This window comes from Theropithecus gelada, chromosome 1 (assembly GCF_003255815.1).
Source record: "Theropithecus gelada isolate Dixy chromosome 1, Tgel_1.0, whole genome shotgun sequence".
Lineage (NCBI taxonomy): Eukaryota > Metazoa > Chordata > Mammalia > Primates > Cercopithecidae > Theropithecus > Theropithecus gelada.
The window spans coordinates 179,187,182-179,205,920 of NC_037668.1; the positions used below are offsets into that span (position 1 = coordinate 179,187,182).

At 35.1% G+C, this 18,739-nt stretch overlaps 1 protein-coding gene across 2 annotated transcripts in view; it reads right to left on the reverse strand.

Annotated features, from left to right (window-relative positions):
- The window catches only part of PLA2G4A (phospholipase A2 group IVA), a 154,455-nt gene that overhangs the window by 118,118 nt on the left and 17,598 nt on the right, over positions 1 to 18,739 (reverse strand). For both annotated transcript variants that reach the window (XM_025370665.1, XM_025370654.1), the window contains exon 2: positions 10,911 to 11,012. In XM_025370665.1, coding sequence (XP_025226450.1) covers positions 10,911 to 10,943 — 33 coding nt within the window. In that variant the 5' untranslated portion in view covers positions 10,944 to 11,012. The remainder of the gene's footprint in view (positions 1 to 10,910; positions 11,013 to 18,739) is intronic.

Below are 18,739 nucleotides of genomic sequence, written 5' to 3' on the forward strand. Positions count from 1 at the left end.
ACCTTTCACTAGAATTCAGCCTTGCCATTCTGTGTCTGTGCCCATCTCTTTCAAAGAGCTTTAAAGATTAATAAGAGAGTATCTATAATAAAGTAAGCACATATTCTTGGAGAAAGATGTTCAGTTTCAGTCAATTATTATCCAAATAGTCTTTTAAGAATTGCTTACCATGTTTCCTGGGGCCACTATCACAAGCAATTTCAAACTAGTCCAGACTGCGCTAGGTTTCAACTTGGATAGGAGATGTTTGGTTATATCTCAGGGATAGTGCCAGAGGAAATTATATTACTGAATTCACAACCAGTGTTTTCCAAGGGAAACTAATGACTCAGGACAATGGTGGCTGGTAGTTGGCAGAGAGAGATGTCATATTTCAATTGAGATGTCAAATCTAAGCTCAATCCACCGACTTAGTCATGAAGATTAAGCTTTGCCTTCAGGTCTTGGATTACTTTGAGTGTCTTTCTGCATTCATATTCATTTCCATAGTAAAAACCAAGGTGCTTTTTCTTTTCAAAATTACAATTTCCTATTCATTAGGAAAACAACTACTGGATTAAATTCATTCTGGATAAGTCTGGATAAGTATATTGATATATGTAACTATGTTTGGCATTGAAAAAAAGAACCAATTTATACAAAATCAATTTGATGATCTTCCTAATCTGTTTAAAACTCTACTGTTATAAGACAAGAACCAAAGAAACAATCATAAAATAAAGCTGATGGAAAATAAAGTAGATTCTGCATGCAAATATTGTTTTTCTCTATTCAACCTAACTTTGCCTAATTTTTAAAACTAAAAACTGTTAGTATGACAAAGACTATGTGTTATTACTGAATGCAGAGATTATGATCACCACAATTGGCAATAGGCACCTTCTCAGAATTTTTTTTTTTAATGGCTGCATTGACGTCATTAACAAATCATGAGGCTTTTTTGATAAGATGCTTATTTTCAGTTTCACTTTCAGGTGTGGAGTTTCATTCTAATATAACTATGAAGCACAGGCATTTTGCTATTATTCACCTACATTTTTAAAGCATGGTCAGCATTATCTATTTTTAGTCTAACAATAATACCTAACCTTGGTATTATTCAAAAATTATCAGTCATGAGTTGGCCATATGCAGAAATTATCTTAATGCTCAAAACATCTAATTTGGAACATAATTTGTTAGCTCTAGAAGACATCACTAAAAGAAAATCAAAATCAGAAATGTGACTTGAGATTCTTCTCCCCTTGAACAAGAAATTTATCACCTGCACAAGTATATATATTCAATTTGGCAATATATTATATTATATATATGTGTATATATTTTATTTTATTTTATTTTATTTATTTTATTTAGACAGTCTCATTCTATCGCCCAGCCTAGAGTGCAGTGGATCAGATGATCTTCCCACCTCAGCCTCCCAAGTAGCTGGGACTACAGGCACGCACCACCACACCCAGCTAATTTTTGTTTCTTGTTTTTGTTTTTGTAGAGATGGGATTTTGCCATGTTGCTCAGGCTAGTGTCAAACTCCTAGGCTCAAGCGATCTGCCCACCTCAGCCTCCCAAAGTGCTGGGATTACAGGTGTGAGCCACCACACCTGGCCTATAGTTGTATATATTTTTAAAAATAAAACCAAATACAGAGTGCATTCTTATTGCAGTAGGAAGATTTTAAGTCCTCTTTTAATCACGAGTTTAGGGACTAGTATCCAGAATATATAAGAAACTCAACTCAATAACATAATAATAATAATAATAATTATCTGATTTTGAAAACAAGTAAAAGACCTAACTAGACATTTCTCAAAAGAAGACACTCAAATGGCCAAAAAGTTTATGAAAAAAAAAGTTCAACATCACTTATCCTCAGGGAAATGCAAATCAAAACCACGATGAGATATTACCTCTTCCCAACTAGAATCGCTATTATAAAAACCACAAAAATAACAAATGCTTGCATAGATGTAGAGAAAGAAAACATTTATACACTGTTGGTGGAAAAGTAAATTTGCATAGCCATTGTGTAAAACAGTATGGAGGTTCTTCAAAAAAATTAAAAATGGTACTACCATATGGTCCAGCAATCCTACTATTGGGCATATATCCAAAGGAAATGAAAGCAGTATGCTGAAGACAAATGTGCACTCCCATGTTTATTGCAACATTCACAACATTCACAATAACCAAGATATGGAATCAACCTAAGTGCCCATCAATGGATGAATGGATAAATAAAAGTGGTCCACATACACAATGGAATACTATTCAACCATAAGAAAGAAGGAAATCTTGTCCTTTGTTCACACCTGTAAACCACCACTTGGAGGGAGGCCAAGGAAGGTGGATCACCTGAAGTCAGGAGTTTGAGACCAGCCTGGCCAATGGTGAAACCCCATCTCTACTAAAAATATAAAAAAATTAGCCGGGCATGGTGGTAGGCACCTGTAATCCCAGCTTCTTGGGAGGCTGAGACAGGAGAATGGCTTGAACCCAGGAGGCGGAGGTTACAGTGAGCTGAGATCGCACCACTGCCCTCCAGTTTGGGTAACAGAGCGAGACTCTGTCTCAAAAAATAAAAATAAAAAATAAAAAAAAATTAGGTATTTGCACAGAAAGACAAATAGCACAAGATCTACCCGTACGTGGAATCTAAAGAAGTTGAGGCCATAGAAGTAGAGAGTAAGATAGTGGTTACCAGAGGCTAGGGAAGATAGGAGGGAGGAGAAAATGAGGAGAGAATGGTAAATGGGTACAAAGTTAGGTAGGAGAAATAAGTACTGGTGTTCTACAGTACAGGAGGATGACTATGGTTAATAGTAACGTGCTGCGTATTTCAAAATAGAACAGAAGATTTTTAATGTGTTCACCACAAAGGCATGATAAATGTATGAGATGATGAATATGCTAAAAATCTTGATTTGATTATTACACAATGTATAATATAATGGAACATCATACTGTACCCCGTATATATGTACAATTACTATGTGTCAATTAAAAATAGAATTTTTAAAAGTGAAGTTTCAAACAAAAAAGGAACAAGATTTCAGGGACTGCCCTAGCAGTGAAAACCAATACAAGAAAATATTAATTTTAACAGCTTCGTTCTAAAATTCTAATTTAGCTGGGTTCTGTGGTGCACACCTATAGTTACAGCTATCTGAGAGGCTCAGACAGAAGGATTGCTTGAGCCCAGAAGTTTGAGGCCAGCCTAGGCAATACAGCAGACCCTTTCTTTAAAAAAGAAAATAGTAAAATATTTATTTAATGATATATTCATCATGAATTTATAGTGACTATAATATCCTTAAAACACTGAAATGAAACAACTTTCCAAATATCTAGCACCTAAATTGTAAGTATAATATAGATTCTAGTCCAATGGTAACTAAATAGCTGTAGCATCACAAAAAAAAAAGTGTGAACATCAGCCTTTTCCTACCTCCATACTTATGAGGAAATCTACACTCTCCTGGAGTAACAGTGACTGAGTGGACTGTGAAGAACAGGCGCACCTTCACCTTTCTAGAGAAGCTCATTAGAACACATGAAGTAGCATGTGCATTTGAAAAGTTTTTCTCACACATCCTTGGCTCTTTGGGGAAGTCATATTTATTTGGTTTAGAATTACTGCCCTAGATGATAAGTCATGTTCATTCAGATTTAAGATGCCTTAAAACTGATGGTTTTCAAATGTGAACCTTAAGGCTAATAGATCCAATACACTTGAAAATATGGATACGCTAACAAATGCAATTTTAGATATTTTATCCCTATTTTGAGGCACTTCTCAAAAACCTTCTCCCTGCTTTACTTGTTCTTTTCATTAAGCAACAAATAAAATGTTCAGGCCAGGCATGGTGGCTCAGGCCTGTAATCCCAGCACTCTGGGAAACTAAGGAGGGTGGATTACTCAAGGTCAGGAGTTTCAGACCAGCCTAGCCAACATGGTGAAACCCCATCGCTATTAAAAATACAAAAAATTAGCTGGACATGGTAGCCCACGCCTGTAATCCCAGCTACTTGGGAGGCAGCATTAACTACCAGAACAGAGAGCAAAAGTGAAAAAGAGCACAAAAAATCCCAGAGAGGTGAGCTCAGTTTTGCCATAGGGGCATTTGCTGATCCAGAAGAGGAGAGGACTAAGAGACTGCTGCAGCCTTGAGAGATTCATCAGCGTTCTAAGAATAAGAACCCCGGTAAACCACACTCCTCTTTCAAAGTAAAATCTCCATAGATTGTGACATAGGACTAAACGTGAACATCCTTTCTATGTACTGGTAACCCATTTTAGTGTAATACAAGCTGCCCAGAAAACCAATCTGGAACTGGGATTACATTTGTCCCAAACCGCTAGTATCCCCAGGGGCCTGATGGAAGCAAATAATTTCTCTCTAAAAGATTACTTCTATTTTTCACCATAGTGTTCAACACAAAATCAAAGATAACTGGGATTATAACGAGTCATGACACCAAGTCTGCAAACCAGCATAATTAATCAACAGGCACAGAAACAAACCCATCCATTAATCAGCTATACTATACTTACAGTGTTCAAAGAAAAGAAAGTCAAATTGAAATATGATTATATGGGAGTGGGAGTATAAAAAAAGGCTGAGAAAATTTTTAAACGAACTAAAAAGAAATTTGAGAACTGAAAGATAAACCTGGTGATATTCTAGGAATTTCTGATCTACGTTGTGCGGTAAAGAAACAGAAACGGCCGGGAGCGGTGGCTCACGCCTGTAATCCCAGCACTTTGGGCGGCCGAGGCGGGAGTATCACAAGCTCAGGAGATCGAGACCACGGTGAAACCCAGTCTCTACTAAAAATACAAAATATTAGCCGGGCTTGGTGGCGGGCGCCTGTAGTCCCAGCTACTCGGGAGGCTGAGGCAAGAGAATGGTGTGAACCCGGGAGGCGGAGCTTGCAGTGAGCCGAGATCGCGCCACTGCACCCCAGCCTGGGGGACAGAGCCATTCTCAAAAAAAAAAAAAAAAAAAAAAAAAAGAGGCAGAAATATGGACATTACTTTGAATTAGCACACTTTCGCCCCCTAAGGGAGGCTTGTGGCAGGGCATGAATGATATCAAGGGCAAGTTAGGAGTTTATCATTAGCTGTGATGATTAATTTTACATATCAATTTCAGTAGGCCATGTGTTGTCCAGATTAAACATTGTTTTAGGTGTGCCTATGAGGGTATATCTAAATCACATTACCGTTTGAACCAGAGGGCTCAAGTAAAGTAGATTGCCCTCCCGGATGCAGTCGGGCATTACCCAATCTGTTGACAGCTCAAACAGAACAGAGGCAGAGGAAGGAAGAATTCATCCTCATTTATTCTTGTCTCACTGTTTGAGCTGAGACATCGCCTTGCATTTCGTCCTGCTCTCAGATTGGGATTCACATTATCAGCTCCCTTGGTTCTCAGGCCTTCAGACGAAAGCCAAAATACACCCCAACTTTACAGTGTTTCCAGCTTGAGATGGCAGATCGTAGGACTGCTCAGCCTCCATAATTGTGTGAGCCAATCATTAGTCAATTAATTATCAATTAATTAATTTCTCATAATAAATCAACAAATTAATCAATATCTCCTGTTTGTCATAATAAATTAATTAATACCACATACTTAATGAATTAATACCTCCTATTGGTCCTGATTCTCTAGAGAACCCCAATACACTAGCTTTCTTCTTCTTCATTTTTTAGATTTTGAGTGCTCACAGAAATTCTACTATTTGCCAAAAAACTCATTATTAACTCATTAACAGTCCTGTGCTTTTGTAATAATAGTTTTACCACTTTTATATTTCTGATTTTCTAGTAACAGCATCTCACCATCTAACTTTTCTGAAAATATCTTATTTCATTATTTCAAAGGAATAATTTTGTGCACATAATAATTTACTACTATTTATGAAAGCTCTGTGAAGCAGAGACAGCAGGTCCTATTCATACCCTGTTTTCCAGATGAGGCAGGTAAAAGTCAGAGTCTACGTGTTCATGATCATGTAACTGGTAAGACTAGAACTCCTACCAGAACACTAGTTCTTTGATTACTTATTCAGTGGTGGTTTTCTGTCCTGTGTTACTGTAATAATCTGAATAATAGCTTTCTACATTTTTGGTAAAATTTCCAGTCATCCTACAATTATATTTTTTGAAAGTTCTTGTATTTTACTATGCAATCATGCTGCCATATCCACGTGGTTTACTGTCCCTAATGTGAAGACAACCTTAGTTTCTGTGGGATGTGGGACAGTGCCCCTCCATTGTTAATAGGTGGTAGAAAGAGGTGTGAATTTTTTCACTTCAGACATATGACTCATATTTTCAGAATAAAAAGATGGAAAATGTTATAAATATTTTATACTTGACCTCTACTTGTGAAATTGATGGCTCCTCGTCAAAAAAAAAAAAAAACTTCAATAAATTCTGAAGGTACAAAAATCCTTGAGGTTGGAAGTCACATCATAATGATTCTAAACATATGGAAACTAAACTCTGTCATGTATTTGTCACTCTGTTTTCCTACCAGCTTCTTAAAATCCAAGCACCATTGGAAGCAAGCGAGCTTGCTGGCTGCAAATTGCTGCATCAGCCCACAGGATTCTCCAACATGTCCCTGCATCACAGGAATGGTGAAAATGAGCCCAGTCTTCTGGCCTTGAGGCAGCCAAAACTGTGTTAGCCTGTTTGGCACCAAGAGCTCATTACTATTAATAGTAACCTGGCTTGATTCACTCCAACTTTCCTTTTTACTAATATCATTCAGTGTTGAGTGTGCTTGCTCACTTACATATTTTGAAAAATATCTTTCTGTGAAAACCATAGCAGGAATTTTTTTAAAAAACAATTTACACACACACACATATGCACACACCCACAGTTGGTTTTTTTTTCATATACACTTAGCAAGAATAAGAAGAATGAAGGAAACTGTAAAGCTCACAGATCTCTTCATTTAAAAGGGCTATAAATTAGAATGCGAGTTGATGTCTAAGTCTGATATTGGCGAAAGTAATGAAAAATGTGATAGCAATATGTGGTTTATTCACGTTTTGTAATATGGTATAATATAATATTACCACATAGGTAATTACCATAGCCTAAATATGTTGCTATAGTTAACAAAATTTTCAATAAAAGGTCCCAGTGCTGAACCTTATATGTCCAGATGCAGTTTGATTTTTAAATATACTCTGCTATTCAAAAGAAACTACCATCAGAGTGAACAGGCAACATACAGAATGGGAGAAAATTTTTGCAGTGTACTCATCTGACAAAGGGCTAATATCCAGAATCTATAAAGAACTCAAACAAATTTACAAGAAAAAAACAAACGACCCTATCAAAAAATGGGCAAAGGATATGAACAGACACTTCTCAAAAGAAGACATCTATGCAGCCAAAAGATACATGAAAAAATGCTCATCATCACTGGTGATCAGAGAAATACAAATCAAAACCACAGTGAGATACCATCTCACGCCAGTTAGAATGACAATCATTAAAAAGTCAGGAAACAACAGATTCTGGAGAGGATGTGGAGAAATAGGAATGCTTTTACAATGTTGGTGGGAGTGTAAATTAGTTCAATCATTGTGCAAGACAGTTTGCGATTCCTCAAGGATCTAGAACTAGAATTATCATTTGACCCAGCAATCCCATTACTGGGTATAAACCGAAAGGATTATAAATAATGCTACTATAAAGACAAATGCACACATATGTTTATTGCGGCACTATTCACAATAGCAAAGACTTGGAACCAACCCAAATGTCCATCAATGGATTAAGAAAATGTTGTACATATTCACCACGGAATACTATGCAGCCATAAAAAAAAGGATGAGTTCATGTCCTTTGCAGGGACATGGATGAAGCTGGAAACCATCATTCTCAGCTAACTAACACAAGAACAGAAAACCAAACACCATGTGTTCTCACTCATAGGTGGGAATTGAACAATGAGATCACTTGGACACAGGGTGGGGAATATCACACACCAGAACCTGTCAAGGGGTGGGAGGTTGGGGGAGGAATAGCATTGGGAGAAATATCTAATGTGAATGATGAGTTAATGGGTGCAACAAACCAACATGGCACATGTATACCTATGTATCAAGGCACATGTATACCTATGTATCTGCATATTGTGCACATGTACCCTAGAACTTAAAGTATAATTTTTTAAAAATGTAAAAACTAAATACATATACTCTGCTATGTTAAAAGAAGAAACTGAATGGCCGGTTCACCAGATCGTCTGACAAGACATGTGTGGGGGCTGCATGGCAGTCAGTAATAAGACCTGGTCAGATCAAGTAGAAGAGTGAAAGTCATTCAATATAATCATATTCTTTGAAATGTTTTGTGTTCCAACCATACTAAACTTCTTTCATTTCCTTGAATCGTGTACTATTATATCGCGCCTTCAGACGACTTCACATACGCTTATTTTTTCCAATTCAGAAAAGTCATTTTCTCTCTCTTTAACTGACAAACTTCTTCTACTAACCTTCAGGTCTATGCTGATATGTTACTTCCCCTAGAAATCCTTTCCAGAAGGATTCCTGTTATTAATTCTTCCTGTTACATACTCTAGAGTCATCTTCATTGTCTCTTATCAGAGCCCTTACATTGTGGGCTTACATTATCTTATATTATGGTTATTATAAATAATTTTTTCATATTTTTCTGTTAAACATAAACAACCAGGAGTTCAAGACCAGCCTGGCCAACATGGCGAAACTCTGTCTCTATTAAAAATACAAAAATACTAGCCGAGCATGGTAGTGGATGCCTGTAATATCAGCTACAGGGGAGGCTGAAGCATGTGAATTACTTGAACCCGAGAGATGGAGGTTGCAGTGAGCTGTGATCACACTATAGCACTCCAGCTTGGGCAACAGAGTAAGACTCTATCTCAAAAAAAAAAAAAAAAAAAAAAGCACAACTAATTGGAAAATACAGTTTGCAAATACCTTTACAATTACATTAAAACATCAAATATCAAAAAATACATCAAAAAATATATATACACAAGATTTCTTAAGGAAAACTATAACACATTACTGAGATAATTAAAGATAAAAATAAGTAACATTTAGTTTTGGATGAAATTCATGGTTTGTTAATGGATTGGAAGACTCAATATTGTTATTATATTATCTCTTCTCTGTAGAATCATTACATTCCCAGCAATTTTGTGTGCATGTGTGTGTAAACTGGCAAAATGAATACAAAAATTATATGGAAATACAAAGAACTAAAACTAGACAGGATATTCTTGAAGAAGAAAAAAATTGGAGGATTTACATTGCCATATATAAAGACACATTTTAAAGCTACACAAATTAGGATAAATTAGTATTGGAGCAAACTACAGAAATTAGGATAGATTGGCGTTGGGGCAAACACAGACTATTTGACTAATAAAACAGAAAAGAAATGAAGCCACACATATATATTTGCCTGAATTATAGGAAATCACCATTGCCATTCAAAGAGAATATGATGGTTATCAGTAGACTAAAGAAATAGCTTATGACATATTCAAATAATGAAAAACCACATGGCAATGTAAAAGTGTGGAAGTGTGCTACTCACAACAACATGAATGAATCTCGTAGACGCAATGTTGACTTCAGAAATGTATATTAAGGTCAAAAATAAGCAAAACTTACCCATGATAATAGAGGTAAAATACTGGCTACCTTTGAGGCAAGTTATTGACTAGAAGGTATATGAGCAAGTCTTTCTGGGTACTTATAATCTGAGTGATGGTTTCATGGGTAGAATACATTTGTAAAAATTCATCAAGCTTAACAATTAAGATTTATGCACTTTATATATATTATACCTCAATTTATTAAAAAGAAGAGAGTCAGACAGAAAGAAGAGCTTGCTTAAGAAAACTGAGAAGTAACCAACAGCAAGGAACACAAGAAACAAAACCAGAAAAATCTGAGAAGAGTTTCAAGAAAATAGTAATGAGCAGTAGAGTTGGACAGAAGGAGTGAGGGGACTGAGGAGTTTATTGGACTTAACACCAGAGAGGCCAATTAATTAGACCTTTTTGTGAAGTGGAATGGCTGAGGTCAGATCAATGGTTCAAGTTATGAATGGAGGGGAAGAAGGCATTACAAATAATTATAATATATTAAACTTTTTATCCAAGGAGGGCAAGAAAGAGGATGATATCTAGAAATGGATGCAGAGTAAGAAAACAGCATTTTATTTCAAGTGAAAATGAGGCTATGGATTACTCCTTAAATATCGATAAAACCTGTATCTACTTCATATAAACCTGAGTTTCAAATGTTGAATTCAGCAAGGAAATCTCTCTTCTGTTTATTGACCAGAAGAGAGCATGTATACTTCCACTGGAGTTTGGAAAATTACATACTAAAATATGAATTACTTAACTCTTTACTAAAACTAACCACCCATAGAAGAATTTATTTAAACATATCTAACTAAGGGAAAGTTTACAGAATTAATTGCCCTGAAAATGCAAACCAAAATATAGCCCTAAACTCAGAAATTCTTTTACTTTTATTCTTCTTTCCACCAAGTCATGCAAAGGGTGTAAACTATGCAGGCTGATGATTGCTAAGTGATAACAACATTTTTTATTGTTCCATTATTATTATGGATGTTTGGGTATTTTTTTCCTTTCAAGTTCCTCTTTTCTGGAAACTTACAGTAATAAAATGAAGAGATAAATTAGTTTTATTATGTTCCGTAGCCTTTTTGTACCACATTAAGTTCATATGAGTTTAATAACAAATGCTGAAGTTGTCACAGTTTTACTTTACTAGCAAGGCCCGCAATACTCACACACAGAAACATATCAGTCCCCCTCCAAGAAAGAATTCATAAACAGTGAATGACTTACTATAATGTGCTGGTAAGGATCTATAAATGACATTTTGGTTTCAATTACAGGAAATGTTTTCACACTTCAAAGTCTTCTTTGGCACTCTAGCGTCTTTAAAACCTACAAAACAAACAATCACTATTGTTAAGCTTCCTCTTGGATGCAGTTCTAAGATTTAAACAATTATGAGTATGCGTCTTAGGAAGAAAAAGTCTATCCAAGGACACTAGATAGGTTGAGTTCCCTGTGTATACAAATGGGTTTCACATATAACTTAGGGAAAAGGTAAAACATGTTTTGATGATACTGTTTATTTTCCATATTTACTTGTTCAAATTTATACTGTGAATAATTATTAGGAAACTACGGGGCTTGTGTTGCTTTTCATTTGCCAAGTATTTTATGAGAAATATGTTGAAATTATGGAAACTTAAAATTATTTTTGTACTGTTTATATTATAATTAAGCCACATGTCATTGTTTCCTCAGTAGAGTCAGCGTTATACAAATTCACAATAAAAAAGAGAGATTTTTTTTCCCTTAACTATTTGTTAGGAATTACAAAAGTATATTCATGTTGAATTTGAACTTTAGTAATGACATTTTTAAAGAAATGTTTGTTCATTTGAAAACACCAGTTTAATTTGGAAGCAGTTAAATAAAAATATTTTAATGGAAAAATACTCTGTATACTTTCCTTTATTCTTCTACAATTACTCTTTGTTATTTAAAATCAAATAAAAAACTACTTAATGAATGAACATCTTAGCTATTCCATTATACCAAGTCTTTGAAATTTCATAAAACAACATGTACTTATATTTCAGCATTCTATAAGTTACATCTAATTTGGAATACCTTTTCAAATATCTTTATTATTTATCTTTAGTATATAAATTCTAAAATGTTTTTATTTCAAAATAAATCAAATTTGTTTTAAATTGTTAACGATCTCTCTTTTTAAACATTAACTTTTAAAAAATTATAAAAATGATTCCTGCTCATTGTCACAAACAAAAACTGCTGAAGTGAACAAAGAATAAAGTGTAATCACCATTTTCATTATGATGTGTATCTTTCCAGGCTGTTTCACTGCTTTTTCATAATACTTAAAGCAATAGGAAAAGAGAGGATTTGAATTTTTTTTTTGAAAAATGGGATCTTCTATTACACCCTTGAGTTTTTAAACTCACTTTCTTCATTATATTTGGTTGTAAAAAATATGAAGCAATATTATATGAATGGTAAAAATCACCCATGGTTCTCTATTTAATAATTATAAAAAATAAAGATCCCCCCATTCTTCATTCTGGTCCATCAATCATCATTATTTATACCAACAAGAAAAAAAAATGTTTTTAAAGTAAAACATCTATTTACTTTCATCACTTACTTCTTAAGCTCCTAAAGTACAAGTATTTTTATCTTATCATGCATAGTCATCAGGCTCAAAATGTATACAGCATTTTAAATCAACTTTTTACATAAAAATGAGACCAAACTATAAATCTAATTTATCATAATACATTACTATAATCTTGGTTTTGCATTTTCTTATTTTAAACCTAGTAGAAAAGTTTGCTGATAACATTAACCAATTATAAACTGCTTTAGTGCCATAGTTTGATCATTTGCTCCAAAAGTCATGTTGAAATTTAATTGCCAATGTGATGGTATTGGGAGGTGGGGCCTTTGAGAGGTGATTAGATGATGAGGGTTTCACCCTCATGGGTGGGTTTAACGCCTTTTTAAAGGGGCTCATGGAATGGGCTCTCTCTCTTAGCCCTTTTGCCTTCTGCCATATTTTAGATCCAGCCTTCCTCTCCTCTGGACAATGGCTATCTAAAAGAATAGCCTCACCAGGCACCAAAACTGCTGGCTCCTTGGCCTTGGACTTTCCAAAACTGTAAGCCAATAAATTTATTCACTTTATTAATTACCCAGTGGGTCATGTTCTGTTATAGCAGCAGAAAGCAGACTAAGGCACTCAGCTTTCACATTTCTGTTATTTTGGTTGACCTAGCTGCTATTGTCAATAACTTTCAGGATTTTATTCCAATATCATCTTTTCAGTGAAGTCTTCCCTGACCTATTATTTAAAACTGGCAAAACCCCGGCTTTCTTGCTTTTTGGCCACCTAATATCCACTTATGTAGTTTTTGTTGTGTTTATCTGTCTCTTCTCCCTTCTTCATTAGAATATAAATTCTATGAAGGCAGGTTTTTTGTGTGTTTCATTCATTGTGAAATTCCCAGTCCCTATGTAGGCACACGTGGGCACTTAATACGTATTTGTTAGATAATGAATGAATGATAGGATATATGTATACATGTAAAAGGGATAATTTTCAAGCCCAGTTACACTAAAGCATTTTGCTCAAGTCAAGAGATGTTCATTTTCTATTTATCCATAAGTTGTATTACCCTCATCCCTCATTTTCTATTCTACTATACTATCTTACACTGTTAATCAATACCGATATGAATTTCTTTTACCTCTTATTATTTTTCCCTAGTTAACTACATATTACACACATCTTACAAACATGATTATCCATTTACTACTATACTGTACTGTGCCTTTGATTAGGCTCTAAGTATTTTTGAAACTATATTTTATCTTTAAAGGATGACATAAAACAATGCAGGCAAAACTACAAAAGAGTAATTTTTACTCTGGTATTTATACTTAAATTTATAATACAAGAAATATATATCTATATTGAGTGACATGATCCTTACAATTCAGCACTTCCCATTACCAGCATTTTCTGTGCTATTTCTATTACAACATTTTTAAAGTGATCAGCAATGACTTTCTACTAATATGACTGATGTTTTCATGCCAACTAAATTCAAAGTATGGGAACTACATCCGTTCCCAAGTCAGAATCCAGCTAATACTCTAGAGCTCTGGGTGGAACATATTTTTATGGATGATATAATATAAAATCATGTGCCTCATTTTCATCTTTACCATCCATATTTCCCTCATATCATTTTCCCTCAGAAGTGAAATAACTTCTTAATATGAAGCGTTCTATGCATATGATGGTCCACATAAAGCTACTAGGCCCAAGAGCATAAGACCTTTAGATTTGCTGCAGTAGTGGTAATTCCTGAGAGGTTATGTCCTCCCTCTCCAGAAGCTGAAATGTCTATGTGGGACAATGCCAGGGCAGTACTATCAGGGATTCAAAGGATGAAGGAAAGCCAGTTATTTTCTTTATTGAAGCAGCATAATTTGGTGAAAACACCATTTTATATGGGATGCAGAAAAACCTTAATTCAAGCTCCAGTTTCATATTCTAAGACCCAGGTTACTTGCTTGCAATGTGAATAACACTACTGTGAAACGTATCTAGCCCATAATAAATATTCAATGCATATGATTCGCTTTTAAGATAAAGATTACATAGACTTATCACTAATAACATTATATATTTACTTGAAAGATGCACTATCTGTTGTAATTATTGTTGTGATAATAGAAAATCAGAATTTTTTTATATATTTGTCACTTACAAATAAATATCTACAATAGAATTAATTACATAGACTTATCACTAATAACATTATATATTTACTTGAAAGATGCACTATCTGTTGTAATTATTGTTGTGACAGTAGAAAATCAGAAATTTTTTATATATTTGTCACTTACAAATAAGTATCTACAATAGACCTTGTGTTATGTAAGGTGCTTGGGAGAAAAAAAAAGATGAATCAGACAGGTGTATAGCATGAAACTCTGTGGCCCTATAGACTTTATACTTGACACTCTCCATAGTGGAACCTCAAAAATTAAGCAAGATTCTGGTAGTTATTCTCACCAAAGTTTTCTGTGTTAAAAACTGTAATAATGAGAATGGCATAGCAGAAGAGCATCTGCTTGGACTTACAGCCATTCCATTCACAAACAGTAGCTTCATACGAGATATTTTGTTCATTCAACAAACACATCTTTGCTATCTACCTAGTCTATAGTAGGCACTTGGGAAACAATAGTGAATAACGCATAGCTCTTACCTTGTAGAAACAAAATGAGACAATCTAGGGGTAGCAATAAATGCAGCCTACCCTGATTTTTCATGCATACATGTTGCTAAAAGTAGTAACACTTTTTATTATGATTAATGTCTCCAATTGGAAGGAAATCTTGAAATCTATTCTCCTGGGAAAATATCATCAATGAGTTTCTATTCTCTTAGTAGAAAAGTCAGAAATCCTTAACATGGTCTACAATGGTGGCTCTTACACCTATTTACTGCAAACCAAAACACAGAAAACTTTGCATACCACAATACAATACATAAATATATACACAGACAAATATTTAAAATATAGAAGTAAGTTTCATGTGATACTTTGACTAAGTACAATGTACTCTGATTTTAGTCTATTACTTTTGTTTAAATGCTGGTAACAGCCCACTGAATTGATTTCATGACTCACTAATAGCAATTTGAAGAATACTAGTGCAAAAGATTGCAAAATTGAATTTCTGTCTACTTCCTCAACCCCATACCACTACTCTCTCTTTTGCTTTCTATGCTAAAGCCATACTGGTTTTCTTTCCTTCAAATGTGTCAAGCTCTTTCCCACTCAGGGCTGTAACTTATCTCTTCTATTCATTCATTTAGTCAACAAATATTTAAGGCATAACTACCATGTGTCAAACATTGTTCAAGGGACTAGAGAGGTAAAAGTGAGGAGCTAGATACATTCCCTTCCCTCTTGGAGATTCCATCTCTAGAAAGCAATCAGAAAACAAGGAATCCAAAAAATAAAAGAAACAATGGGAAATAGAGTTGTATAAAATTATGGAAACAGGTAAAAGGCAGAAACAAAGAGTAATTGAGGCCGAGCCCTAAAAAGGAGCTAGCCATACAGAGTGAGGAGACAGTTGGTTTAGAATATAATGTTCCAGGCAGGCAGTATGAGGAACTGAGAGAAGACACGTGGCTGATGAATGGTGAGCAAATGTGAAAGTGGCTTATGATGAGGTTGGAAATATAGGCAGTGGTAGATCATGTTGAACCTCTTAGGCAACTACCGTTTACCTAGCTAAATCTGACCCATTCTCCAGGATTCAGTTTCAACGTCACTTCCACAGAGAACCCTTCCGTGACCTTCAAGTATATTTGGTCTGCCTGTTACTGGTTCTGTGTGTTCTCTGGAATCCTCCTTCAGGCCTTTCAATCCACTCACACAACGTCTGCCTTTTCTGGGAGAACTAAAGATTCGTTAAGTCAGTGGTCATATTTATCTTATTAATAGAGATATCCCTAGTGCCTAAAACTATGCCTAAAATATAGTTGGTTCAGAATAAAGATTTGCCCAATGGATGGATGGATATTATTCAAAGTAGTGCCAGGTTGATGCATGAAGAAAATACACAGAATAGTGCCACCCCCTCTTGTGATGTTTCTCTTTCTTATTCCTAACAATTCTTAATGTCAAATGATGTTAAATTAGCTCTCTACTTGTTTTAAAAAAAGCAGAACAAGTGAGATTCCAGAGAGGGTGAAATTAGTACTCAAAATGTTTAGAGGAAATCTGTTGCTGGGATCCAAAGTTTAATGTCAGTAATTTTATTTCCTCTTCTCATTTCCAGCAACTTCATTCATAACCACTCTGTTCACCACCTATATTATCCACTACTGTATCCTACAACAAGACTTGGATAGAGACTCTCCTGATATTAAATCCAAAGCGAATATGCTTAAGATAGCTAACTGTCCAAGTCTAATTTCTCTCTCTCCCTTCTCTGCCCCCTTTATCTCTCTCTCTCTCTCTGTGTGTGTGTGTGTGTGTGTGTGAGTGTGTGTATGTGTAAAACCACTAGGTTAAGAACTACAAGATAACTAGAGAGTAAACAAACATGACTCATGGCATTTAATCTCAAAGCAACTTTCTTTTGTTCTTTGATTCTATTCAGGGCTAACTCTCCTCCTACCTTGAAGAAACCTCAGGCAGCCTCAGAACTTTTCTGTTGACTTGAATATGAAAAGAAGAAAAGAAAAAGGAAAAGAGGAAAAGAAATAGCCCAGACACTGCAGACACTGAAATGTTGGGTTCGTTGAGTTAAAGTCTCTCTCCTGCTCAAGGTAGAGCTTGTTGCAGAAGAAAGGGGGTGAGGTCATTGACTTCTCCCTTCCCCTGCCTATGGTCGAACTCTCCCAAGCTTGACGACTCTGGTTTTTAAATCCTTATAGTTGGAAAAGGATGCACAGAGAGTGAGAATAGGGGCAAGAAAAATATTACTTCGGCAGTACTTTTATAAGCTGGTTTTGTGATCTCTTGGCTTTGTACATGTTAAAGCTGAGTCTTTCTTTCATAGATGCTTTTAGTGGATTCTTCTGAGATTCTCTGTTGTTGAGGTTTCTTCCTTGTGTTCCCTGACATGCAAACGCATCTCTACTCCAGCTGGGGGCTTGTGTTTTTTTCCACAGCCATAGTGCATCTTGTGGTCCACTTCCAGTTTTCTTTTTCTGAGGTTCTTTCATTCTACCAGGCAAATGCCTTGTATAGAATTTAAGACTTCTTCCCAAGGTTCTCTTTAGTCCATGGACAATACTCATACATGTTTTCTTTCTTCCAGCAAACCCTGAGAATGCAATTACTTCCTAAATGAAACTGTCTATTCTGCTACTTGTGTCTTTATATTTCCCAAGCATGACTAGGCACCACCCTACTGCAGAGAACAAATGTTAAACCCTCTGAGGAGTGTTCTCAGTGGTCCCCTTAAGGCCCCTCTCTTGATTGGGGATTGGTAGGCATATTCCTCTCCAGATCTCTGCCCCAAGGGAAGAGGGGCTGTACTCACAGCAGTGCTTTCCAAAACAAAACAACAAAAAAACTCTTCTGAAGCTCTTACCACATCTCTACTATTTCAATGCTTTTATAACAGTGAAGCAGGTAAGTTTTATATATTATATAAATGTCCTTGTCCATCTGCTTTCTTTAAAACATAAAGAGTAGGCTGTTTCACTATCCATTTTAGAAGTGTATATCTTAAATCTTATGGCTTAAGGTCTTGGCCAAAGCTTCCACTTTAAAGTCCAATATATAGGTGAACCGACTTACAAAATGACAGAACGAGGAACGTGGCAAATCCTCTCCCATTGTCAAACACATTGACAAAACTGGACAGAATTATCACAAACAACAATACACACACACACACACACACGTATGAAAATAATAGCACAAAAAAAGGGAGATGGGATACAGTTATACTGGATCAAGGAAATGACACCAGATCATTATTGAACCTATAGAAAGAAATACAAGGTACCAGTAAATAAGCTCTTTCACACTTTCAAATATCAGATCAGTTATTTACCATTTCTCTGAAGCCTTTTCTATTTAACAGTAACAGTAAATACGTAGGTTAATATAAAATATTCTATATTATATTCTTCAAATATAAATATATATAGATTAATATAAAATATTCTATAAACATTTCCTTTTCTTCTCTCAACTTCTTCAAAAGACATAGCATTTACACAGCAATAAATTATAATCCTATCTAATATATACAACAATAATAGCAAAAAGGAGGAGTGATCAGGGACTAGAACTACACTGCAGAAAAGTTTTTGTATTTTACTGGAATAAAGATATTATTGATATGAAGTAGACTATAACAAATTAAGGCATATAGTTTAATTCCTAGAGCAACCACTAAGAAAATAACTCAAAAATACAGTTAAAATATCAATAAAGGAACTAAAATGGGCCATGACAAAATAGCTGTTTAATGTAAGGAACAGAAGAATTTAAAAAAGAGACATGGAAAACAGCAAAATGGAAGACGAACATCTAATCATGCTTCCAATA